The sequence below is a fragment of the Nycticebus coucang genome, chromosome 23 (assembly GCF_027406575.1).
Source record: "Nycticebus coucang isolate mNycCou1 chromosome 23, mNycCou1.pri, whole genome shotgun sequence".
NCBI classification, from domain to species: Eukaryota; Metazoa; Chordata; class Mammalia; order Primates; family Lorisidae; genus Nycticebus; species Nycticebus coucang.
Window position 1 is genome coordinate 5,502,642 of NC_069802.1, and position 23,697 is coordinate 5,526,338.

The 23,697-nt window shown below is 37.6% G+C and overlaps 1 protein-coding gene across 1 annotated transcript in view; it reads left to right on the forward strand.

The window, feature by feature from the left end:
* The window catches only part of TXK (TXK tyrosine kinase), a 67,970-nt gene that overhangs the window by 20,053 nt on the left and 24,220 nt on the right, over window positions 1-23,697 (forward strand). The window contains exons 4-8 of the mRNA XM_053578107.1: window positions 1,163-1,368; window positions 3,443-3,508; window positions 8,928-8,982; window positions 20,239-20,318; window positions 21,257-21,384. Coding sequence (XP_053434082.1) covers window positions 1,163-1,368; window positions 3,443-3,508; window positions 8,928-8,982; window positions 20,239-20,318; window positions 21,257-21,384 — 535 coding nt within the window. The remainder of the gene's footprint in view (window positions 1-1,162; window positions 1,369-3,442; window positions 3,509-8,927; window positions 8,983-20,238; window positions 20,319-21,256; window positions 21,385-23,697) is intronic.

Below are 23,697 nucleotides of genomic sequence, written 5' to 3' on the forward strand. Positions count from 1 at the left end.
TATTCTACATTTACTAAGTTTCACATGTATCCTTTTAAGATGCACTGCAGGTGTAATCCCACCAATCACCCTCCGCCCATCCTCCCTCCTCCCTCCCCTCCCTCTCCCCCTTCCCCCTAATCTTAGGTTATAACTGGGTTATAGCTTTCATGTGAAAGTCATAAATCAGTTTCATAGTAGAGCTGAGTACATTGGATACTTTTTCTTCCATTCTTGAGATACTTTACTAAGAAGACTATGTTCCAGCTCCATCCATGTAAACATGAAAGAGGTAAAGTCTCCATCTTTCTTTAAGACAGCATTTCTTCTCAGATTCCAGGAAGTAGTTGGTGGCAGATTTTGAGTTTTTCTTGTTTTAATGTAGAAAGTAAATTGTGATTGTTGCAATCTTGGTGCTGTAAGATGAAGAATTTGCTTACAAATTCACAAGCTTATAGCACAAGCTTATCGTACATGAAAGAAAAGACCATTTTTCCTCTTCTAAAAGAGAAAAATCCTTAAAACTATCAAAGAATAAAATATCTTTTAACAATTGTGACATGAAAAAATCCAGGCTGGGTGCTGTGGCTCACATCTGTAATGGCAAGGAGGCGATTTGGCAGGAGGTGGGAGAAGGATTTTGCTTGAGGCCAGGAGTTTGGGACTAGCGTGGGCAACATAGAGAGACCCCCATCTCTGAAAAAAAAATTAGCTGGGTGAGGTGCCATGTGCCTGTAGTCCCAGCTATTTGAGAGGCTTAGGAGGGAGGAAACCGTAAAGCAGAGAAGTTTGAGGCCATCGTGAGTGCTGATGGTGCCACTGCACATGAGTCTGGGTGACAGAGTGAAACTCCCTACATTAGATAAGTTAAGATAAGACAAGACAAGATAAGATAAGATAAGGTAAGACAGGATAGGATAGAAAAGAATGAAATGAAAAATTCCAATTCAACGCTGACGAGAGAACTTGCGATCTCAAACATTTACAAAATGCTGCGTGTGCAGCTGAATCCACAGCGGTTTCAGAGGTAAGTTGTGTCTCCTGCACTGGGCCCACTCTGGCTTCTGTCTTCATGCAGCTGGATGAGAGAAGTGAGGCAGCAGGAAATGTGCTATATCCCTTTTCTTTTTAAATACAAAGTACCAAAAGGACAGTAAAACAACTCACCTGCTGGTTTTCACAGTCCAACAGGGCCTGCGTGCAGCCTTCGAAACGCAAGCCGCTGCCTCCCCTCCCGCCTTCGGACGTGGCTGAAGAGAAGATCCAAGTCAAGGCTCTTTATGATTTTCTGCCCAGAGAACCCTGTAATTTAGCTTTAAAGAGATCAGAAGAATACTTGATATTGGAAAAATATAATCCTCACTGGTGGAAAGCAAGAGACCGTATGGGGTAAGACACCTGGTCGACTCCTTATTAAATTCTTCCTCTTTAGCCTCTAAACATTCAAAACATAAAGAAGACTCTTTCTTTTGGGGGGCTCATTTTGTCCAGGTTTATAACTCCTCCCTCTGCAGGGAACTGAGCCTGTCTCACCGCCCTGCATTGCTATGAGGGGGCAAGAGCGTGGAGGGGTCTCAGGCAGATCTGGCTCCTGTCCTGGAGCTTTCTGTCATGTGTCCAAGGGTAAGCAAGTCACTTACCCTCACTGAGTTTTCATTTCTTTATTTGTGAACTAGGAATAACAGTCCCTATAATATAGGTTTTTATTTTGATTTGTACTTTATTGGAAACTTGCTTTTCTCCCTCCCACCCCCCGGGAATTTCTAAAGTATGAACAGAAGTAGTATCTTATTTACTTTTGTATGTCTCAGTGATTAGGTTTAGAAGCAAATGTTTGTAGTAGTTGCTGAATTAAATTGGAAAGAAAAAACATGCTGGGATGCAAACAGGTTTCACTGTGCCATTGCAATAGATGATTAGTGCTTGACTGGAGTCCTGAGTTGAGAAGAATTCTGGGGACCACCTGGACTCCCGAAGAGAGAATATTGGCATTGATTTCTGATAATTGCCAAGATTTGGAGATTAGAAGCTTCTACGTGTTATAACTGTAAATCAAATACCTCTTTCCTTAATTATATTTTCCTGATGATTTGGTTCTCTTAACAAATCTTACTTTAGGCTCAACTTGGGGTGGAGAATTCTCAGTAGAAAAGGAAGCATCAGCAAGTTCAGGACTGTGTAATTAGCCACACTTCAAGGTGACTTATTGGCATGCCTCAAAGTTAAAAAAAAATTGTTCATTTTGATTTCTCAGTTAATAAGTGAATAAAGTTTTAAGAAATAATATGCAAACTTTATAAATAATGCCCAAATTTGGCTTTGCCACTACCTCCAAACTCAGTCCCCAAAGTTAACACCATTATCCATTTAGTGAGTACCTTTCCAGAAAATTTTCAATGCACTTTATATCCACATATTGGAATATATGGTATTGTTTGTAGATTTCATTTATTTGAATCTTGTACTTTATGCAACATTATGCTTTTATTTCTCAATAAGATGTCTCGTATGTCTTGTGGATCTTACTGCAATTTGGTGAATGTATAGGAAGAGAAAACTTCTACCCTATTGATAGATGTATAAATTGATATTTCCTTCTTTGAAGGAAATTTGCTGTATCTCCTAAAAGATGTTTATATTCATTCAGTAACTGAGCAATTCCCTGCTTGGTATAGATCTTATAGAAATATTATTAGTTGTGCACATGAGGGCAGGTTCAAGGATTTCTTTACAGCACTGCTTGCAGTAAGAGAATGACTAATGACTAAACTAGGATATCCATACTATGGAATACTCGGCAGCAATTGACCGGATGAAACCCTCATGTCTCTGTAACTGCTATGTTTCTAACCTAGTCCCTGTGACATAAATGGTCATTTAAGTACCCCTTTCCTTCTCTGAAAAGAATTTGGGGTCATGAAACCTCTTAAACAACTCGTATTAAAAGTTAGGACCTTAGTATAGTATTTCTGATAAAGAAATTTTTGTTGATTTGGAAATGGGGGGAAAAAAACCCAAAACTTTTTTCTTCTTTTGACAATTTCGTCAGTAAAAGGAATTTGTTTTCCTTTACATTCTTGAGGTTTTAAAAGGATTGTTGCCACAATAATGCCAACATGTCAAGAATTCTGACTTTTGGCTGGGTACAGTGGCTCACGCCTGTAATCTTAGCACTCTGGGAGACAGAGGCAGGTGGAACTCCTGAGTTTAGGAAGTTTGAGACCAGCATGAACAAGAGCAAGACCCTGTCTCTACTAAAAATAGAAAAACTAAGAGGGCATTGTTGTGAGCATCTGTTAGTCTCAGCCACTCAGGAGGCTGAGTCAGGAGGATCTCTTGAACCTAAGAGTCTGAGGTTGGTGTGAGCTATGATGCCATGGCACTTTACTCAGGGTGACAGAGTGAGTCTTTGGCTAAAAAAAAAAAAAAGAAAATCTGATTTTTGATTTTTCTTTTGTTGTAGAAATGAAGGCTTAATCCCAAGCAACTACGTGACTGAAAACAAGATAACCAATTTAGAAATTTATGAGTAAGTCTCCTCCAAGGTCTGGCCTATGATTAACCCGTGAGAATTAGGGACATGGCAGCTTATCGGTGCACAGACTGTTTTTCGGTCTGTAAAGGAAAAGAAAGTAACACATTTGACATCTTTAGCAATAAAGAGAACTTTGTTCCTTATCATGGTTGATTCAAAAACTTCTCTTTTTTAAGTTTATTTTTGTTTTGTTTTGTACGGCCACTTTTTTCTTTCCACTACTACAGAGTGAAACCAAACACTCATTCAGCATTTGTTCTGCTCTATATCCTAGCTAGGAAATTTGCCTTTAAAAATGAAATGAAATTTTCAATGAGTGGTGAACTGGACTCACTATACAGACGAGTTAACTACATTTTGGCTCATGTTTTTATATATTTTAGAAATAGCTGGAGATAAGCAGTAGGCTGACGCTGTAGTCTGGAAGAACATTTGGTGTTCGCCCTAGAGTTCTGCTTGAAGTTTATTTTTGTTACAAGTATAGATTTGGAAGAATGGAGGCAATCTTAGCAATCACTCTTTGTTTTAATTATTAAATCATAGCTGTGTACATTAATGCGATCATGGGGCACCATACACTGGTTTTATAGACCATTTGACACATTTTCATCACACTGGTTAACATGGCCTTCCTGGCATTTTCTTAGTTCTTGTGTTAAGACATTTATATTCTACATTTACTAAGTTTCACATGTACCTTTGTAAGATGCACCGCAGGTGTAATCCCACCAATCCCCCTCCCTCCGCCCATCCTCCCCCACCCCCCGTCCCCTCCCAGCAATCCAATCACTCTTTAAGCCTTCCATTCTGCAGAAGACAAACTGAGGTTGATAGATTAGTGGTAGAGCAGAACTGGAACTACTCCTGTGTTTTTCAGAAATTTAGATTTTCAGTTTGAGCGTGGTTCTTCCCTTCCCCGCACCCCAACCCAGGGTACTTACTTTGCAACCAGCATACGCTTCCCCGGGCAGGGAGCAGCAGGTGATGTGAGCTGAGGCATTAAGACAAGTACAGGCAGCAAATATGACTGAAGGAAAGAACCTCCTTGGCTGGCCTTGCTGTGGATTCAACCTCACCTGGAGGTTAAATTAGCAGCCATGGCTCTCTAGTCTGGGCAACAGGGTGAGAGTGACTCAAAAAAAAAAAAAAAAGATATCATTCTTTTTTTTAATGATTCCAATTATGGAAAGACTGCTCACTTTGAATTTTATTGATTTCTTTTTTTTTAAAAAAAGTTTCTTAATATACAGGTAAAATAATTACCATTATTGATCACTAAAATTTATTGATTATTGACCACTAAAATTTATTGATCATTTACTGTGTGCCAAGCACTGTTCTAAGGACTATACAAAGGTACCACAGCATGGGCTCAGAAATGAAGGTAACTTGGGCTCAAATGCTGGCATCACCAGGGACTAGTGCTTTGGCTCTGGGCAAAATTACCGAATGTCTCTAAAACTCTGAAGGATCCTGTCGAATGCAGTACATAGTAAATGTTCAGTACATTCTGGTAATTATTATTATTTCTGTGAACTGTAGAACAAAGAGGAAAGGCATTTTTGGTTTGGTCTACTTTGTCTAGTATCACAGGTATACAATATTCCTTACTTTGGCCCTCTGCATCACTTTATTTGTTCCATCTATATTTATTGTACACTTGTGATATACCAGACATTAGTTGTTTTAGGCGCTGGAGATACAACCACAGAAACAGTCTCTGCCTTTATGAAACTTATAGTTTCTTGAGGAAACAGATATTAATCCTAAATTCGCAAATACATATATAATTCCAAATTGTAGTGTTGCGAAGGAATACTATAGGACACTGTGGGAGAAAATAATGGGGAAAGGGCTGTAATTTTGGTGGGGATGTTGGGTTGGGGAAGACCTTTCTGAGGACGTGACTTGGAGTCTAATGGTGGCAGGAAGTAACGGAGGGCAGGATGGCGGAGGGATGTGTTATATGGACTTCAGATGTCTCAGGAACCTTTGTACATGGAAAGATTTATGGCTACTTTGTTTTTAAATGAATATCCAGATTATTAATACTACAATATAAAGACCTAGTTTTCAGTAAGCCCTCAAATTCAACTTACAAATTTTGACATACTATTTATAAATCTAAATAAGTAAGAATAATCACCTTAAATCAAGCTTAATGTCCTTAAACAGTCCTATTTATAAGCTCAGTTAAGTAAATTTCCTGAAATATTTGATTCCCATTAATAAACTGCAAAAATTCCATTTTCTTTTAAAGAACTTCACAGGCCTGACTGGGCCAATTTACAGTGATAATAAGCCTTTACATCTTAATCTTTAAATGATCCTGAAAATCTAACAAATTAAACTTATCAGTATGGCAAGTCAAGGTCTCTTAAATATTCAAAGATCATTTTAAAAATTAGTCAAATTCTCTCCAACTTCAAATAACTAGTTTAAAATTAATTGTGCATTTTAAATCAGAGGCAAAAATCTAAAATGCCAGATTCGCTTAAAATCGTAGATATTTTAAATACCAAACATATTGATTACCCTGAACTTTATAGAAGTGTGAGTTTATCTCATTATTTCTACATTGAATCTTTAATTTTCTCAGGGTTAGAAAGTCATTTATTAAGGTAAATGGATTTACCCTCTCAGATCTAATAGGGTTTCAAGATGAAACATTTCAAGACCCCAATACTGTCACTTATTGATCAAAAATCTAAGATTGGGACATGAAACTTGAGGTTGACAAATACACAGGATGTTTCCTCTCAACTATAGCTGACCATGCTGATTTATAAAACAAATATCAAGAGGGTATAGGATCCTCTTACAGGATTGTCTGTATATAAAAAAAACAAACCCACCTCTTTTAACTTATATCACTTGATTTAGGTAGATGAAGTTTTGAAATATGGAGCTCCTAATCTCCCCTAAGTTGCATTCATTCAATATCTTTCCTGCCTGAGAGAATACTGAGTTATCATTATTATTATTATTTTTGAGTCAGAGTTACCCTGGGTAGAGGGCTATGGCATCATTGTAGCTCACAGCAATCTCAAACTCTTGGGCTCAACTGTCTTCTTGCCGCAGCCTCCCAAGTACCTGGGATGACAGGTGTGTGTCATCACACCTGGTGAGTTTTTTCTATCTTTAGTAGATGGGATCTCACTCTTGCTCAAGCTGGTCTCAAATTCCTGAGCTCAAGCAATCCACCTGCCTTGGCCTCTCACAGGGCTAGGATTATAGGCGTGAGCCACTGTGCCGGTCCAGAATTCTACATTATTTTAAAAGATCCTGAATTTGTCACATACTTCTTTGTTTACTACTTTGAAGTCATTCCAATGACATCCACATGTGGTTTTATATTTAAATGAAATCAACATTTGTCACTGTAATAAATGAATATAATGCAAGCAAATTAACACCAACTTAACAGCAGGTGAAAAACACCATTAAAAAACATAATGTATGTCAACATTTCCCTTTTTGAGTCTTATCATGCAGCCTCCCTTTTTCACAGATTCAACTTATTTTAGTGACCTATAATCAGTATTTTTCTTTTAACATTCAAATTTCACAACTGAGCCAGTGGGAGCCCCTATAAGCTGATTCCCTGTGTCTAACTCTGTCTTGTTTTTTAAAATTATTATTTTTATTTTTGAGACAGACTTTCACTATGTCACCCTCAGTAGAATGCTATGGCATCACAGCTCACAGCAATCTCAAACTCTTGGACTCTAGTGATTCTCTTGCCTCAGCCTCCCGTATAGCTGGGACTATAGGCGCCCACCACAACGCCTGGCTTGTCTGGTTTATTTTGAAAGAATTTCCTATTTCTACAGCAAGAGGGCTCAGACTCCTCTTGAAATTCTTCCCTCTAATATTAATACTCTTTAAAATGTCCTGACTAATGCTCATAGTTCAACATTATTCCCACTAGTGATAAGTAGTCAAATTACTTTGTCTAGAATCATCTGTAATCATCTTGTATTCTCTGCAGTTCATCTTTTAAAAGTTTACTTTGAATTTGATGACATTAGTATCTTCAGGACCTGACCCTTCTAATTCGTAGAAGCTTCCCACTCCTGGATGTCAGGGGAAGTCCGCAGGGTGAGATGAGTTCTGTCCTCAAAGTCAGGCATGGGAGTTTCGTTTAGCCACCACCTGGCCCTCCCACGGTGACTCAGTGTACGATCACATATGCACTCTTCCTGCCACTGTCTACAAAAACTGTATTTCTGGTAATATAGATTAAATTTAAAATCCTGTTTTGAAATGAAGGCTTTTCAATTTTCCTCTCTCTCTTTTGTTCTACCATTTTCCTCTCTCAGTCCTGTACCAGGTACTAGGGATTATCATATCCTATTTGCCTACTTACTGGGTATTTTGTCAAACTATATGTTTGACTTATCATATTATATAATTGTGTTTACCGTGTGTAATTCTGATATTCTAACATCATTCAATGACATGTTTCATGCAGAGGAAAAAGCATGATTGGATGCAGAAAAGGGCTTTGTGAATTTGAGGAAGGAAAACATCTCAGTGTAAAGGGAGCTGAGTGAATGAAGGGCAAGTGGGGAGACAGATGAGGCAGGAGTGGGTGTTTGGGGGCAGGATCGCGTGTAGCTTGTTCCACAGACCCTACTAACTGCCAACTCCACTGTAAGGTGATGCGCTGGGAGAGTCAGGTTACAATGAGCTTGTTCTAACTTTTGGAAAGGGTCACTTAGCCACATAAAAACATGCAAATTGGAAGTTCCTGAGAAGAACTTTTTATTTTGTCTGCCAAAGCTCATTATGGTATTTGTTGAAGATGATTTCTTAACCACATACCTTTTACAGAAATTTATAAGGAGTCAGATTATTCAGAATTATAAACTAAGTGTGTGTTAGAAAGGTGAATGGAGATATGATAGACTAAGCGAGCTATTGGTTTGAAGTTAATAAAATTATATTTAACTAATTGATCCATGAATATTTTATCATTGTTTACCTGGATTAAAAAACCCTCCACTATCTAAAAACAGTTCAGAAGTAAGTTCTTTTCTTTTCTTCATTTTTTTTGAGACACAGTTTCACTCTGTAGCCCTAAGTAGAGAGGCGTGGCCTCATCACAGCTCACAGCAGCCTCAAACTCCTGGGCTCAAGCAATCTTCTTGCCTCAGCCACCCAAATATCTGGGACTACAGGCGCCCGCCACAACGCCCGGCTAGTTTTTCTATTTTTAGTATAGATGGGGTCTCACGCTTGCTCAGGTTGGTCTTAAACTCCTGAGCTCAGGCAATCCACCCGCCTTGGCCTCCCAAAGTGGTAGAATTACAGCTATAGCAAGTTCTTAAAAATGAAGAAAATGAAATAGTTTTTTTTCCCGTAAAAAATTGAGTGTAACACTTAAAAATTATTTTTATTGCTTTTACAGGTGGTACCATAGAAATATTACCAGAAACCAGGCAGAACATCTATTAAGACAAGAGGTAACTCAGTGAATTTACAAACAAATCTGTGAATATTTTCAAAATTTCTGAGAGAGATAAATTATAAAGACATAAACCAACTAAGAAGATGTATTATTTCTTGTCCTTTCTAGTTCTAAAATATTATTACAACTTCATTCCGACTGCACATTTTCTGTTATAAAGCAGACGCATTTGTCTTAGATCATATTTTCCTTTGACTTTCATCATGCTTTCAGAAATATGTTTTTCCTGAAATGATTTTAACTCTAGCACGCTCTAGCAATCATTTCAAAGTGCCTTCTGCCAGTAGAGTCTGTATTCGAGTTACCCATATAACCTTGGGATCAAAGGCAATCAAATATACATGCAATCCTCATGAATTTAGGCTCATTAAAAACACGATATTGAAGACCAGTTGTTTCTTTGTTCTTGGAGACAAGCGGAAGGGTAGTAGCCAAAATACCAAACTCAGATCATACTTGCTCATTTAGATCAAACCAAAACAAAAGTGCATATAGTTTAAATTTCCAATTGTCAGTAAATATTAACTGTGAGCAAATAGAGAATCAAAACTAGAAACCAGGTAAGAGGTGTGTGTGTTTCGATGCGTTGTTTTGAATGTTGAGGACATCTAGAAATGTGAATGAGAAAGAATCAGTTCTGTAACTAAAAATACCCTCACAGCCAGGAACGGCTCAGGACACAGGGACGAGAGACCCAGATGACAGACTGGGACAGGCAGAGGACAGGCGACCGTGAGGATGGAGATAGACAGCTTGGCTTCACTTGCTAAGAGGGAATTAAGGGTGGCAGCAAATACACTTATCTGCCTGGCATGGTCTCAACAGGTGATAGAAGCAGGTCCAATGTCGAGAAATAAGATGTTATGACAGGTGGTCAGAACCAGAGAAGCAGAGTCCAAGAGGAGGCCCATAGTAAGCAAATCAGTCACAGGTAATGTGGCCAAAGTCATCGGGCAATGCGGACTCAGAACAGGAGGTTCTGCATCTGAGAGGAAGCCAGACAAGGCCACGGTCTCATGTCCCTACAGAAGCTGTAACAGAATTACACTCATATGCCACAACCCAGATAGAACAAACATTAAGATTTGGCGTTACCTTTAAAGAAATAGAACATCACGGATTCAGTTGAAGCTCACCCCCTCCTCTTGTTTACCCCCCCCACTCCCCGGAGGCAATCACAGTAGAAGGATGTGTCCTCACTCTGTCCGTGTCTTCATGCTTTCATCATGTATGTATGTGGATAAACAACCTATGGTGTTGCTTTATGTATCATTTTTTAATTAAACATTATGTTTTCAAAATTTATCATATGGGTACGTATAGGTCAAATACATTCCTTTAACTGTTTCATTACTGTATTTAATGTTGATAAATATTCAGATCATTTCTAACTTGATTCTATTACAGTGTTACAATGAACGTTCTTGTAAATGTCATCTTGTACACAAGGGTGGAATGGAATTATTTGGTCACAGGGTGTGTGCAGATTTAACGTTTGCAAAGTATTTTCAAATCATGATTCAAAGTCATTGTATTGATTTATGTTCTTTTGGGGAATGAGATAAACCAGTTCCCTACATTCTTGCCAATAGTTGGCAAGTAGTTTCATATTTTTTTCTTTCTAGTCATCGAGTGAGAAATTGTACACCTTTTTTAAAATGTACATTTCCTTGGTTACCAGGGCCATTGAGTTAATTTTTTAAAGTATTTATTGACTAGTTGATCTTATTTTTCTATGATATGCTTATTAATATTTTTTGCTCATTTTTTTGTAGTGTTTGCTTTTTTAACTTACAAATATGTGTTTTAAAAATATGTTCTGAATACCAATCTTTTTTATCAGTTATGTGTTGCAAATATATTCTTTTGGTTTTTGGCTTTTAAAAAAACTTCATGCTATTCTCTTACACAGAATTTAAAACATGTTAATGTGGTCAGATTTCTCAATTTTTATTTTATTATCTGTGCTTTTTGGCTTAGTATAAAAAGATTTTTTTAAATCTGTGAGTAATAAGGGGATTTTATATTTTTGTTTAAATGCTTTGAAGATTTGTTTTTCACCTTTAGGGTTTTAATCTATCAGAAATGCTGGTGGGTGTGTATAGAATGAATGGCATATTTAAAAAATATACGTATTTTTCCTATGTAGCTTAAAAATATTTTACTAATTTATGTGTTCTCTAATTTTTATTTTTAAAAATAGACCTGGCTTAGAGGCATTTGAAATAAGTAATCTAATATTTTATTTAGCATTTGTCTTATTATGTTCAAAAGTGGTGTGGCTTGTAATTTTCTGTTCTCTTTGTCTAGGTTAGCATAAAGATTCTATTATCATAAAAAATGTGTGAGGGACAGGGCTTGGTCTCTCTTTCTAATCTTTCTACTGGTTAGAAGTTATTTGCTCCTTGAAGGTTATGTCTCTCTCCTATAAAATAGTCCACAGATGCTGCTTTTAAAAACAGGTGGATATTTGACTACTGATTGAATTTATTTTCTTTTTTTAAATGTTTGATAATTCATATTTACCTAGAAGTTGCCTATTTTATATTTATTTTCAAATTCGTTGCATTATTCATTGCAGTATCCTGCAATTTTATTGCACATTTTTATCGTCAGTACAGTCAGATGGTCTGAAATCCAAAGATTTTGAAAATTTTCTTACATTTTTCTCCCCAAGCTACCAATTCTCCTCTTCATAAAACTACTATTCGTTTATTTTGTGTCGTTTCCAAAATATTTTGTAATATTTTGTTACAAATATATTTTTATGTTGTTATTTTTATACAAATGGCAGCATACTATATACACTTTTCTATACATTGCCATATTTTGTCATGTATAATGCACTCCCATTAAATGTGTACCTATAAAATAAAACATATACCCATATTTTTGGCCCTCATTTTCAGGAAAAAGAAATCTTTTGTTTTAATTTTTTAATTCAAAATTTTATTTGTTTACATTTAGGTACTTTAGGTTTTTTGTACTATAAAGGAATTTTAGCATTAAAAAAAAATATTATGGTAGGGTGGTGGGTTCAAATCCAGCCCTGGCCAAACTGCAACAAAAAAATAGCCAGGTGTTGTGGTGGGTGCCTGTAGAACCAGCTGCTTGGGAGGCTGAGGTGAAAGAATTGCCTAAGCCCAAGAGTTGGAGGTTGCTGTAACTCTACCCAGGGCAACAAAGTGAGACTCTGTCTCTAAAATAAATAAATAAATACATAAATAAAAATATTATGGTAGAAGAAATAATTAGAAAACACAAGAACAGGTACAAGGTACAAGAAATTTTAAGTGCTGCTAACAAATTTACTTTGTTTACACATCCTAGATGGCCAGGAGCTCTTTGTCACTATCAATATCGTCTTTTTTCACTTTCTACATTACTGGTGTCTTCAGAAGAGTCACTTTGCTCATCCAGTAAATTTCATCTTTTCAACATTTTCCAAGGGATTTTCCAGTACTTTTTGTAGAGATATCAGCTGGCTTGCTGATAGCTGCCTAAAGGGTCTGAAGAGAAATACATCACTCTTTGTTCGCCAAAAATGCTTTTTTTGCAAGTTCTTGTAAGTTCAACCAAACCTGTTACACCATATTCCAAGGTATTATTTTGCATATGGAAATTGATACTGTTTTCTAGAGTTACACTTTTAACACATAGGCATAAATTAAAGATTAAAAGCCTTCACATAGATACAGAATTAGGACTACCTTATTTTTCCCTCAAAATTTGGGCCAGAACATATATATTGTATGTGGCAAAATACAGAACTCTTTTCGCCTAATAATCTATGTTAAGACTATTTCCACATCAGTACACAGAGAGTATCCTTAAAAATCTTATACTTGCATGGTATTCCTTAGCTTGGATCTATCACAATTCATTAGCCAATTTTGCATAAAGGAAATTCAGTTGTAACACTCTTCTGCTGTTGAAACAATGCTGCCGTCTGGTAGTCCGTGCACCCAGCTTTTTCCATCTGTGTGAGTATGTAGGACAAATCCTCAAAGGTAGAAATTCTGGGTTAAATGGAACATATATTTTAAATTTTAATAGCTATTAAAATGTCCTTGGTCAGAGGTGTCTCAATTTATATACATACCAGAAATGTAAGAGGTCTGTTTTCCCCACAACCTGTCCAGCCAACTTCATATGAAACATCTGGATCTTTGCTCTCTGACGCCTCATCTCAGTGTGGACTTAATCTGCGTTTCTCTTATTCTGGGAATGTTGAGCATTTTTATGTATTGAATTTTATATGTTTGTATTCCCTTGTCTGTAAACTATGTGTCCATATTCTTTGCACAATTTTCTAGTGAGTTTTTAATGCTTTGATCAGAATTTTTTGACAGCCATATTAAGGAAATTGGTTCTTTGTGATACATCAATATTTCCTATGGTTTTTCAATTGACTTATGGTGTCGTGGCATGAATAGAATTTAAATTTTATATGTTTGAATTTATCAGACAAAGTTTTGTAAGAGTTGAGGTATAGTTTTGTAAGATTTCAGGTTAGAATTGCTTTCTGCACTCCCAGATTATATTTTAAAAGCTTCTTAGGTTTCTTGATTACTTTCATGTTTTTTTTTTTTTTTTATTGTTGGGGATTCATTGAGGGTACAATGAGCCAGTTACACTGATTGCAATTGTTAGGTAAAGTCCCTCTTGCAATCATGTCTTGCCCCCATAAAGTGTGACACACACTAAGGCCCCACCCTCCTCCCTCCATCCCTCTTTCTGCTTCCCCCCCATAACCTTAATTGTCATTAATTGTCCTCATATCAAGATTGAGTACATAGGATTCATGCTTCTCCATTTTTGTGATGCTTTACTAAGAATAATGTCTTCCACGTCCATCCAGGTTAATACGAAAGATGTAAAGTCTCCATTTTTTTTAATGGCTGAATAGTATTCCATGGTATACATATACCACAGCTTGTTAATCCATACCTGGGTTGGTGGGCATTTAGGCTGTTTCCACATTTTGGCAATGGTAAATTGAGCTGCAATAAACAGTCTAGTACAAGTGTCCTTATGATAAAAGGATTTTTTTCCTTCTGGGTAGATGCCCAGTAATGGGATTGCAGGATCTAATGGGAGGTCTAGGTTGAGTGCTTTGAGGTTTCTCCATACTTCCTTCCAGAAAGGTTGTACTAATTTGCAGTCCCACCAGCAGTGTAAAAGTGTTCCCTTCTCTCCACATCCACGCCAGCATCTGCAGTTTTGAGATTTTGTGATGTGGGCCATTCTCGCTGGGGTTAGATGATATCTCAGGGTTGTTTTGATTTGCATTTCTCTAATATATAGAGATGATGAACATTTTTTCATGTGTTTGTTAGCCATTCGTCTGTCGTCTTTAGAGAAAGTTCTATTCATGTCTCTTACCCATTGATATAAGGGATTGTTGGCTTTTTTCATGTGGATTAATTTGAGTTCTCTATAGATCCTGGTTATCAAGCTTTTGTCTGACTGAAAATATGCAAATATCCTTTCCCATTGTGTAGGTTGTCTCTTTGCTTTGGTTATTATCTCCTTAGCTGTACAGAAGCTTTTCAGTTTAATGAAGTCCCATTTGTTTATTTTTGTTGTTGTTGCAATTGCCATGGCAGTCTTCTTCATGAAGTCTTCCCCCAGGCCAATATCTTCCAGTGTTTTTCCTATGCTTTCTTGGAGGATTTTTATTGTTTCATGCCTTAAGTTTAAGTCCTTTATCCATCTTGAATCAATTTTTGTGAGTGGGGAAAGGTGTGGGTCCAGTTTCAGTCTTTTACATGTAGACATCCAGTTCTCCCAACACCATTTATTGAATAGGGAGTCTTTCCCCCAAGGTAAGTTCTTGTTTGGTTTATCAAAGATTAGGTGGTTGTAAGATGTTAGTTTCATTTCTTGGTGTTCAATTCGATTCCAAGTGTCTATGTCTCTGTTTTTGTGCCAGTACCATGCTGTCTTGACCACTATGGCTTTGTAGTTCAGACTAAAATCTGGTATGCTGATGCCCCCAGCTTTATTTTTGTTACTAAGAACTGCCTTAGCTATACGGGGTTTTTTCCGGTTCCATACAAAACGCAGAATCATTTTTTCCAAATCTTGAAAGTACGATGTAGGTACTTTGATAGGAATGGCATTGAATAGGTAGATTGCTTTGGGAAGTATAGACATTTTAACAATGTTGATTCTTCCCATCCATGAGCATGGTATGTTCTTCCATTTGTTAATATCCTCTGCTATTTCCTTTCTGAGGATTTCATAGTTTTCTTTATAGAGGTCCTTCACCTCCTTCGTTAGGTATATTCCTAGGTATTTCATTTTCTTTGAGACTATGGTGAAGGGAGTTGTGTCCTTAATTAGCTTCTCATCTTGACTGTTATTGGTGTATACAAAGGCTACTGACTTGTGGACATTGATTTTATATCCTGAAACATTACTGTATTTTTTGATGACTTCTAGGAGTCTTGTGGTTGAGTCTCTGGGGTTCTCTAAGTATAAGATCATGTCGTCAGCAAAGAGGGAGAGTTTGACCTCCTCTGCTCCCATTTGGATTCCCTTTATTTCCTTGTCTTGCCTAATTGTATTGGCTAGAACTTCCAGCACTATGTTGAATAGTAAAGGTGACAGAGGACAACCTTGTCTGGTTCCAGTTCTAAGAGGAAAAGCTTTCAGTTTTACTCCATTCAGTAAAATATTGGCTGTGGGTTTGTCATAGATAGCTTCAATCAGTTTTAGAAAGGTGCCACCTATGCCTATACTCTTTAGTGTTCTAATTAGAAAAGGATGCTGGATTTTATCAAATGCTTTTTCTGCATCTATTGAGAGCATCATGTGATCTTTATTTTTGCCTCTGTTAATATGGTGGATAAGGTTTATGGACTTGAGTATACTTTCATGGTTTTAATACAGTTACACCTTTGATCCATTTGTAGTTTTTTCTGATGTAAGGAGTGAAGTATGGATCTGATTTTATTTTATTTTTATAATGGTTACCAAACGCTCGTCTTTCCTGCACTGATTTGAGATGCCACTTTCATTATAAACAAAATCCCCTTTTTGGACTGGGCTTTCCACTTGGTTTCACTGATCGCAGGCCAGTTCATGTGGTGCCACTACACTGTTTTAAATATTGAGGTTTTCTCTGGTGTGGCTAGCTTCTTTCATTATTCATGTTTTTCAGAAATATTATGAGTATGTATTTTTTTTTTTGTCCATACACATTTCAGAATTACCTTATTTTACTGAAAAAAAAAAAAAACTTCCTGTAGACTCCATTAAATGCAAAGATTAATTTAGGGAAAATTTTTCAGGCATTACCAATCAGTGGGGTTTAGGGACCCATTTGTTTTAGAACCCATGTATTGATTATTCATATAGAAAAAAATTAAAATTAGATTCATACCTCTGGCAAAAATAATCTTAGATGGATTAAATGCCTACCAAGAAAAGGGAACACTTGTATTCGTCAGGAGCATTTTAGAGTTTTCTTCATTTAATTTTTGTACATTTGTTTCTAAGTTTATTTCAAGATATTTTTGTCTTGTGTTGCTATCATGAAAGAGTACCTTTTTTCACTTATGAAAGCTTTTGATTTCTGTGAATTCATTTTGTAACTTACGGCTTTAGTGACTTGTCCTATTTTATATAGCAGTTTTCTCAGTTGATTCTCGTGGGTTTCAGTCTTTGACAGTAATAACGTCAACTTCTTTATAATTTTAAAATAGTACTTCCCATTGTTGCCTCTCGTTTATCAGCATTAGCTGTTGTGTTGGAACCAGTATACAAAGCCTGTGCTGATGGCGGGCATTGTTTGTTCCTGGTGTTTTTTTAAAATTTGGATTAATATGAGGGTACAGATGATTAGGTTACACTTTTGTGTTTCTAAGGTAAAGGTGAAGTGGTAGTTGAGCCCTTCACCCTTCCACTGCACTCATTAGGTGAGAGCTCACCAATCTCTTTCTCCTTTCCCTCCCGTCCCACTCGAGTACACTTGTGTATTTCTCTGGTGTGAGTGTGTACACTGTACACTGGATACTTGTATTTCCTTTCTTGTGATACTTTACGAAGAAGAATGTGTTTCAGCTCCATCCAGTAAATACAAACAGCGTAAAGTCTCCATCCTTTTCATGGCTGAATACCATTCCATGGTATACAAATGCCACAATTTGTTAATCCATTCATGGGTTGATGGGCACCGCTGGTTTTTAATGTTTTTAAATTTCAAAATATTAAGGGGGATAAAAAATATTAAGGGGGTACAAATGTTTTTATTGTATGGATATAGCACATAAATCCTGAAGAAGGCAGGACTTTCAGAGTGTCTGGCACCAGGTCAATGTTCAATGTCTTTTTTCCTGACTTTAATTGGAATGATTGACACGTAAAGCATGATGCTGGACTTGAGAATAAAGTTAATAAGTGCTATTATGTTAAGAAAGCACATATATTCCTATATTATCAAGAATAAAAATACTAGTAGTAGTCGAAAAGGCACTTGGTACTAGTTTAACGTCCCTAGGAATGTGATTTTTCTTCTCAGATCTGTTAAAATGATATACTCATGAAATGTCTGATATTGGATTACTCTTACACGCCTGTATTCAATTCTCCTGGTCATGGTAAACATGCTTTTGTACTGCTGAATTTGGTTTGTTAAGATTTTATTTAGCCGCGCTTGTGGCTCAGTGAGTAGGGCGCCAGTCCCATATGCCGGAGGTGGCGGGTTCAAACCCAGCCCCAGCCAAAAACCACACACACACACACAAAAAAGATTTTATTTAGAATTTTTATGTTGATATAAGCGAGACTTGGTTTTCTTTTTTGGGCAGTTTTGGCTGTGTAATTGGCATTGGTGTTAAGCTCATTTTACAAACACAGTTCAGAAGCTTTTCTTCTTTTCACGTGCTCTGGAATAGTTTAATCTCTACACTATTTTTTCTTCTTTAAGTTCTGGTACATCACAGTGTATGACTGTAATGCTTTTTTAATGTTGCAGCTCTTTAAAAAATCTTTATTTTTTATTTTTTTAATTTTTAAAATTTATTTATTTTTATCGTTCAGTCATAGCTGTGTACATTAGTGCAATCAAGGGGTACAATGTGCGGGTTTCATATACAATCTGAAATATTCTCATCAAACTGTTCAACGTAGCCTTCATGGCATTTTCTTAGTTACTGTATGTAGGCATTTGTATTCTGCATTTAGTAAGTTTAGCCTGTACCCATTCTAAGATGCACCATAGGCGTGGTTTTTCTATTCACTAGTTCATTAAGATTTCTAACTCTTCTGAATTCAATTTTGATAAATTTTATGTTTCACTGGCTAATTACCCATTTCATTCAGATTTTCAAATTTTTTATATAGAGTCAAATTAATTTTTATCCGGTTTCTTGATTATATTCTCCTTGTGACTTATTATTTTTGATTGATTTTTCCCACTATTTAGGTGATTAGGCTAATTAGCCATTTATCTATTGTTTTTCTCTAAACAATAGATTTTGAGCTTAATTACTAGTTGCATTACATTTTTGGTTTTTTAATGCATTGTCTTCTACTTTTGTCTTTATTAATTTCTTTCTTCAACTTTACTTGGATTTATTTTGTAGTTTTTATCCTGACTTCTTGAGTTGGATACACTTAATTTATTCCTTTTGCTTGTTGATTTACATAATAAGACTATGAATTTATTTCTGGGTACTGCTTGAATTATGTAACAGGGGTTCTGATATGTGATACCTCCTTATCTTCTAGGTATTTTCACTTTTATTCAGATTTTGTTGAGTTATATGAAAGAGAATTAAAAAATCTTACCAGAAGTAAGGGGCTTCCTTCTGGGTTTGTTATTGATTTTTAGTTTTACTGCTTCGTGGCCAGGAAATGTTTGCACTCTTTCTACTCTGAATATTTCTAAGAGGTTATCACTACAGACACAACTTAATTGCATGTGTGTTGTAGACACTTGCATGTGTATATATTATTATGCACATATACACCATATACGCCACATGTTCAACTTAACTTTGTCTTCATCTTTGGTATCTTATGTTTTCTATGGTATATAATGCATGCTTTGCACACTGTAGGAATTCAATCATAGCTAAAGTCTATCATTTCAAATGACAGAGTTAAAAAAAATTGGCCAAGGAAGGAGGCTTGAATCTTGGTGACTACCTGGTTCGGGTTGTACAGTTTTCAAGCACGGTATAAATGTTGGCATCACTTTGTAAGTGTGAACATTCACGAACTTAACAAGATTCTGAGATTTAACCCCTTCTTCAGAAGCATGTGTACAATTGGTAAAGCTGAAACTTTTTACAATATCAAACAAACAAATCAAAACAGTCCAGCATTCAGGACTATTTGGAAGCGATTCACAGCTTTGTTGGAATCTCCCGAAGACCGCCCACGAGGATCCCGTTCGTAACCTCCCTTGGAACTTACTGGAATGCTCCTCCCTTGCCATTTCTCTTACTTCGCTTGCACCCCTACGGCAACTAAAGTGTCTCCCCTCGCTCTTCCTCTAAGACTCCCCCAAATCTGTCCTTTCCTCATCTTTATCTTTTTTCCAGTACCTTCGATTCCAGGTGTGTTTCTCCTGCCACGGTGTTCCTTTTCACTCACAATACAATGCTGTCAGGGTGTCATGGGGTTCTTCCTTCTCAGCGGCTGTTTTTATCTATTATCCTGATCAATATGACAAGAATAACTAAGTGGTAAGGTTATCAAATCCAGAATTTTTCTTAGAAAAATCAGAAACAATATTTTAAGATACTCATACATTATAAATTAATGTTCAAATTACTTCATATTTTGTAGATATGACTTCTAAATCTATAAGAGAGATGAGATTGTGTGTACTTTTTTTTTTTTTGAGATGGAGTCTCATTTTGTCACTCTCGCTAGAGTACCGTGGAGTCATAGCTCACAGCAAGCTGAAACTCTTGGCCTCAAGTGATTCTCTTGCCTCAGTTTTGCTATTTTTAGTAGAGATAGGGTCTTGTTCTTGCTTAGGCTGGTCTCAAACTCCTAAGGTCAAGCTATCCACCTGCTTTGGCCTCCCAGAGTGCTGGGATTACAAGCGTGAGCCATTGTGCTGGGCCATAGATTGTGTGCACTTGAAAAAAATTCCATTCTTTATAGTAAGAATATAGTAAGTCACCGACTTAAAATAAGTCTATAGACCTTTGGTCTTCATTTCTGAGATGTAGATTTGTCTTCTTTTCAAGAAGGAATAAACCCATATAATGAATGAATTGTTTTGCAGTCTAAAGAAGGTGCATTTATTGTCAGAGATTCAAGTCATTTGGGATCCTACACAATTTCCGTGTTTGTAAGAGCTAGAAGGTAAGCAATTGTGATTTTTGGTTACTTTGGAAATAATTCTTGGGACAGTCTTTTTTATGGAGATATCATCACACAGAGAATGTAAGTGAGAGGCTAGTGTGGGAAAATGATTGCTGGCCCAGAGGTTAGGAAAACTAGCCAGTCCATGACGTATCCCTGACATGCTGTGTGACATTGGATAAGTTACTTAACCTCTCTTGTCCCTCTTCTCTCAAGCACCAAGTGAGGAGATTAGATGGGTTGCAGGGGACACTGTTCTGTTGGGGCTTTCCTCAAATCCCTCGGTCTTTCTGGAGTTGACCTGCAAAGAAGTCTCCCGCACTCAGAAAGCTCCCTGTGTTTTTCTATGTGAAGATGTTCTCTGGCTGTGGAACTTGTGGGTCCTGTGGCTAAGCTGGAAGTGCCTGAGATGTAACATCTCAGGAGCAACCCCCTGTGGATGAGGACGGGAACTGGTGGATAAAACCTCAGCTTCTGTGTACGTTAGCAGGACAGTTGTAAGGTGTATTCCCCAGTCCCTCCTGGGTTGCTGGTGGGATGAGCCCCAGCTGCCCCCGCAGTAACCGGCTCCTGAATGCACCCTGTGCTGTCTTTTCGCCTTCCCCGCCTCAGGGCTCTGCACGGTGCATTTGTTCATTCCTGTCACCAATACTTGAGAATCAATGTCCAGTGACAAGTGTCTAGTATGAGCTCTACATTTTTGGACACTGAACTTGGCACTCGGATCACATTTGCTGAAGTTGTGTTTGGATCTGAAGCCTCAGTAATTTAGTTGAGGAATTTTTCTGGATGAAGAGGCATCTAAAGCGTGGATCTGTTCTTCAGTGCACTGTTGCTAGGATGACAGTTTCAGGAGTGGAGTCCTATGGCCTAATCAGTCGGCTTAGTTCCAAAGTGATAACTCGCTTGTCTATTAATTCACATTTTATTGATTGTAGAGGTACAGAGGCTGCAATAAAACATTACCAGATAAAAAGGAACGACTCAGGACAGTGGTATGTGGCTGAAAGACACCTGTTTCAATCAATCCCTGAGTTGATCTGGTATCACCAGCACAACGCGGCCGGTAAGTGAGGAACTTGAGCTGGTGGGTCCGGGAGCCAGGCCTGTGACAGCCGAGGCATCTTTGGTGTCATACACCCAGAGAGCAGGTCTCTCTGTGGACGTGGCTCACGACCTTGAAACACAGTTTGTCTTTTGAACAGTTCTCTTCCTCGTCTACGCTTCTTTGTTTGGATAGAAAAATGATAGATGACAGTGAAGCAAATGGCCATTTCATCATCATCCCCCCATTCTGGGAATTGATACGGGGCAAAAGGCAAGAGGATTTATGTTTTTCCCTTTTTTCGAGAGAATTTCTTTTTTTCCCATTTTCTTTTAGTTAATAGAATTTTAAACACTCTAAATAATGATGCTTCTTTTTCTTTGCTCCCACGAACCTGTTCCCTACTTAGATCATTGTGGTATAAAATACCCTTAAATCTTTCATTCTCTGTTCTTTCTTGTTTGGAGAACAGAAAAAGTTACAAGGAAAACTGCTTTTCACACTTACATTTTGGCCCAAATATACAAGAGGCATACTTAACCCACTCCCCCAGCCATTGTTTGCAATAAGTGCTATTTGTTTAAAGCTATTACTTCTTTTTTTTTTTTTTTTAAGAGATAGAGTCTCATTATGTCACCCTCAGTAGAGTGCTGTGGCATCACAGCTCACAGCAACCTCAAACTCTTGGGCTTAGGTGATTCTCTTGCTTCAGCCTCCCAAGTAGCTGGGACTACAGGCGCCCACCATAACGCCTGGCTATTTTTTGTTGTAGTTGTCATCGTTGGTTAGCTGGCCCAGGCTAGGTTCGAACCCACCAACCTTGGTGTATGTGGCTGGCACCATAACCATTGTGCTACAGGTGCTGGGCCTTAAAGCTATTACTTAAGGAGAGATATAGAATCCCAGAAAGTTCCACGACAATCATAATCACATCTCTGGACTTCGGGCCTCACCCAGCCTGTGCTGGAGCACTCCGAGCCCAGGGAGCACCTGACCTCAGCATTACAGAATTTGGAACCACTATAACTTTTCATATTTTTGACTTCTTGTCATGCAGTGCTTTTTAGATTTCTCTCATGAAAGTCATGTTGACAAAAAAAGAAGAAAAACCTTTAGGAAAGGGGTCACTTTTCCATTATCCTAGTTCTAAATGTCAGGAATATATCCCGGGAAATGCATCCACTCACGGGGAGTCTACCTGGGTATTCCGGGTGGTCACTGGCTATGGGGAAGGGAAGGGACAAATGTCTGGATGGGGCAAGGGAGGCCACAGTGGTGGGTAGAGAGAGAATCAGGAGACCAGGGCTGAGTTTTCTCCTTCACATTCCTCTTTCCCCTCCCTCAAAGAAAACGTTTAAGAAAGAGTGGTTTTCATGGTGAGGTTAAAAAAAATGAGGTAGATTAGGACAGGCTGATATCACAAGATGTTAGCTGTAAGCTGGGTTTGAAAAATAAGGAGTGCAGAGCCGTGTATTCAGAGTAGGGATAGGATCAAGATTTCTTTTTTTTTTAATTTATTTTTATTGTTAAATCATAGCTGTGTACATTAGTGCAATTGAGGGGTACAATGGGTGGGTTTCATATACAATCTGAAATATTCTCATCAAACTGTTCAACGTAGCCTTCATGGCATTTTCTTAGTTATTGTATGTAGACATTTGTATTCTGCCTTTAGTAAGTTTCACCTCTACCCATTCTAAGATGCACCGTAGGTGTGGCCCCACCTATCACCCTCCCTCTCCTTCTTTGGCCCTTTCCCCATAGTCTTGTGCTACAGTTGGGTTATAGCCTTCATGTGAAAGCTATAATTTAGCTTCATAGTAGGGCTGAGTACATTGGATACTTTTTCTTCCATTCCTGAGATACTTTGCTAAGAAGAATATGTTCCAGCTCCATCCATGTAAACATGAAAGAGGTAAAGTCTCCATCTTTCTTTAAGGCTGCATAGTATTCCATGGTATACATGTACCACAATTTGCTAGTCCATTTGTGGGTCGATGGACACTTGGGCTTCTTCCATGACTTAGCAATTATGAATTGGGCTGCAATTCCTTTACTAGGTTTATACCCAGAAGACCAAAAGTCACAATATAACAAGGCTCAAGATTTCTAAATGTACACAGTAGTCAGGCTTCCTCCCCAGAGAGGAAGCAGAATAGGAAACAGATTCTTATCTTTTGAACAGATCATCTAGAAGACAACTCTAGGGTTAACCAGGGAAGTGACAGGAAGTACCCAAAGTGGGTAAATATTTATACCCACTGCTTTTTTTGTTTGAAAAAGCAAACAGAAACATACCCTGGGGAGAGGACAACCGTTCAGTAAGTGGTGCTG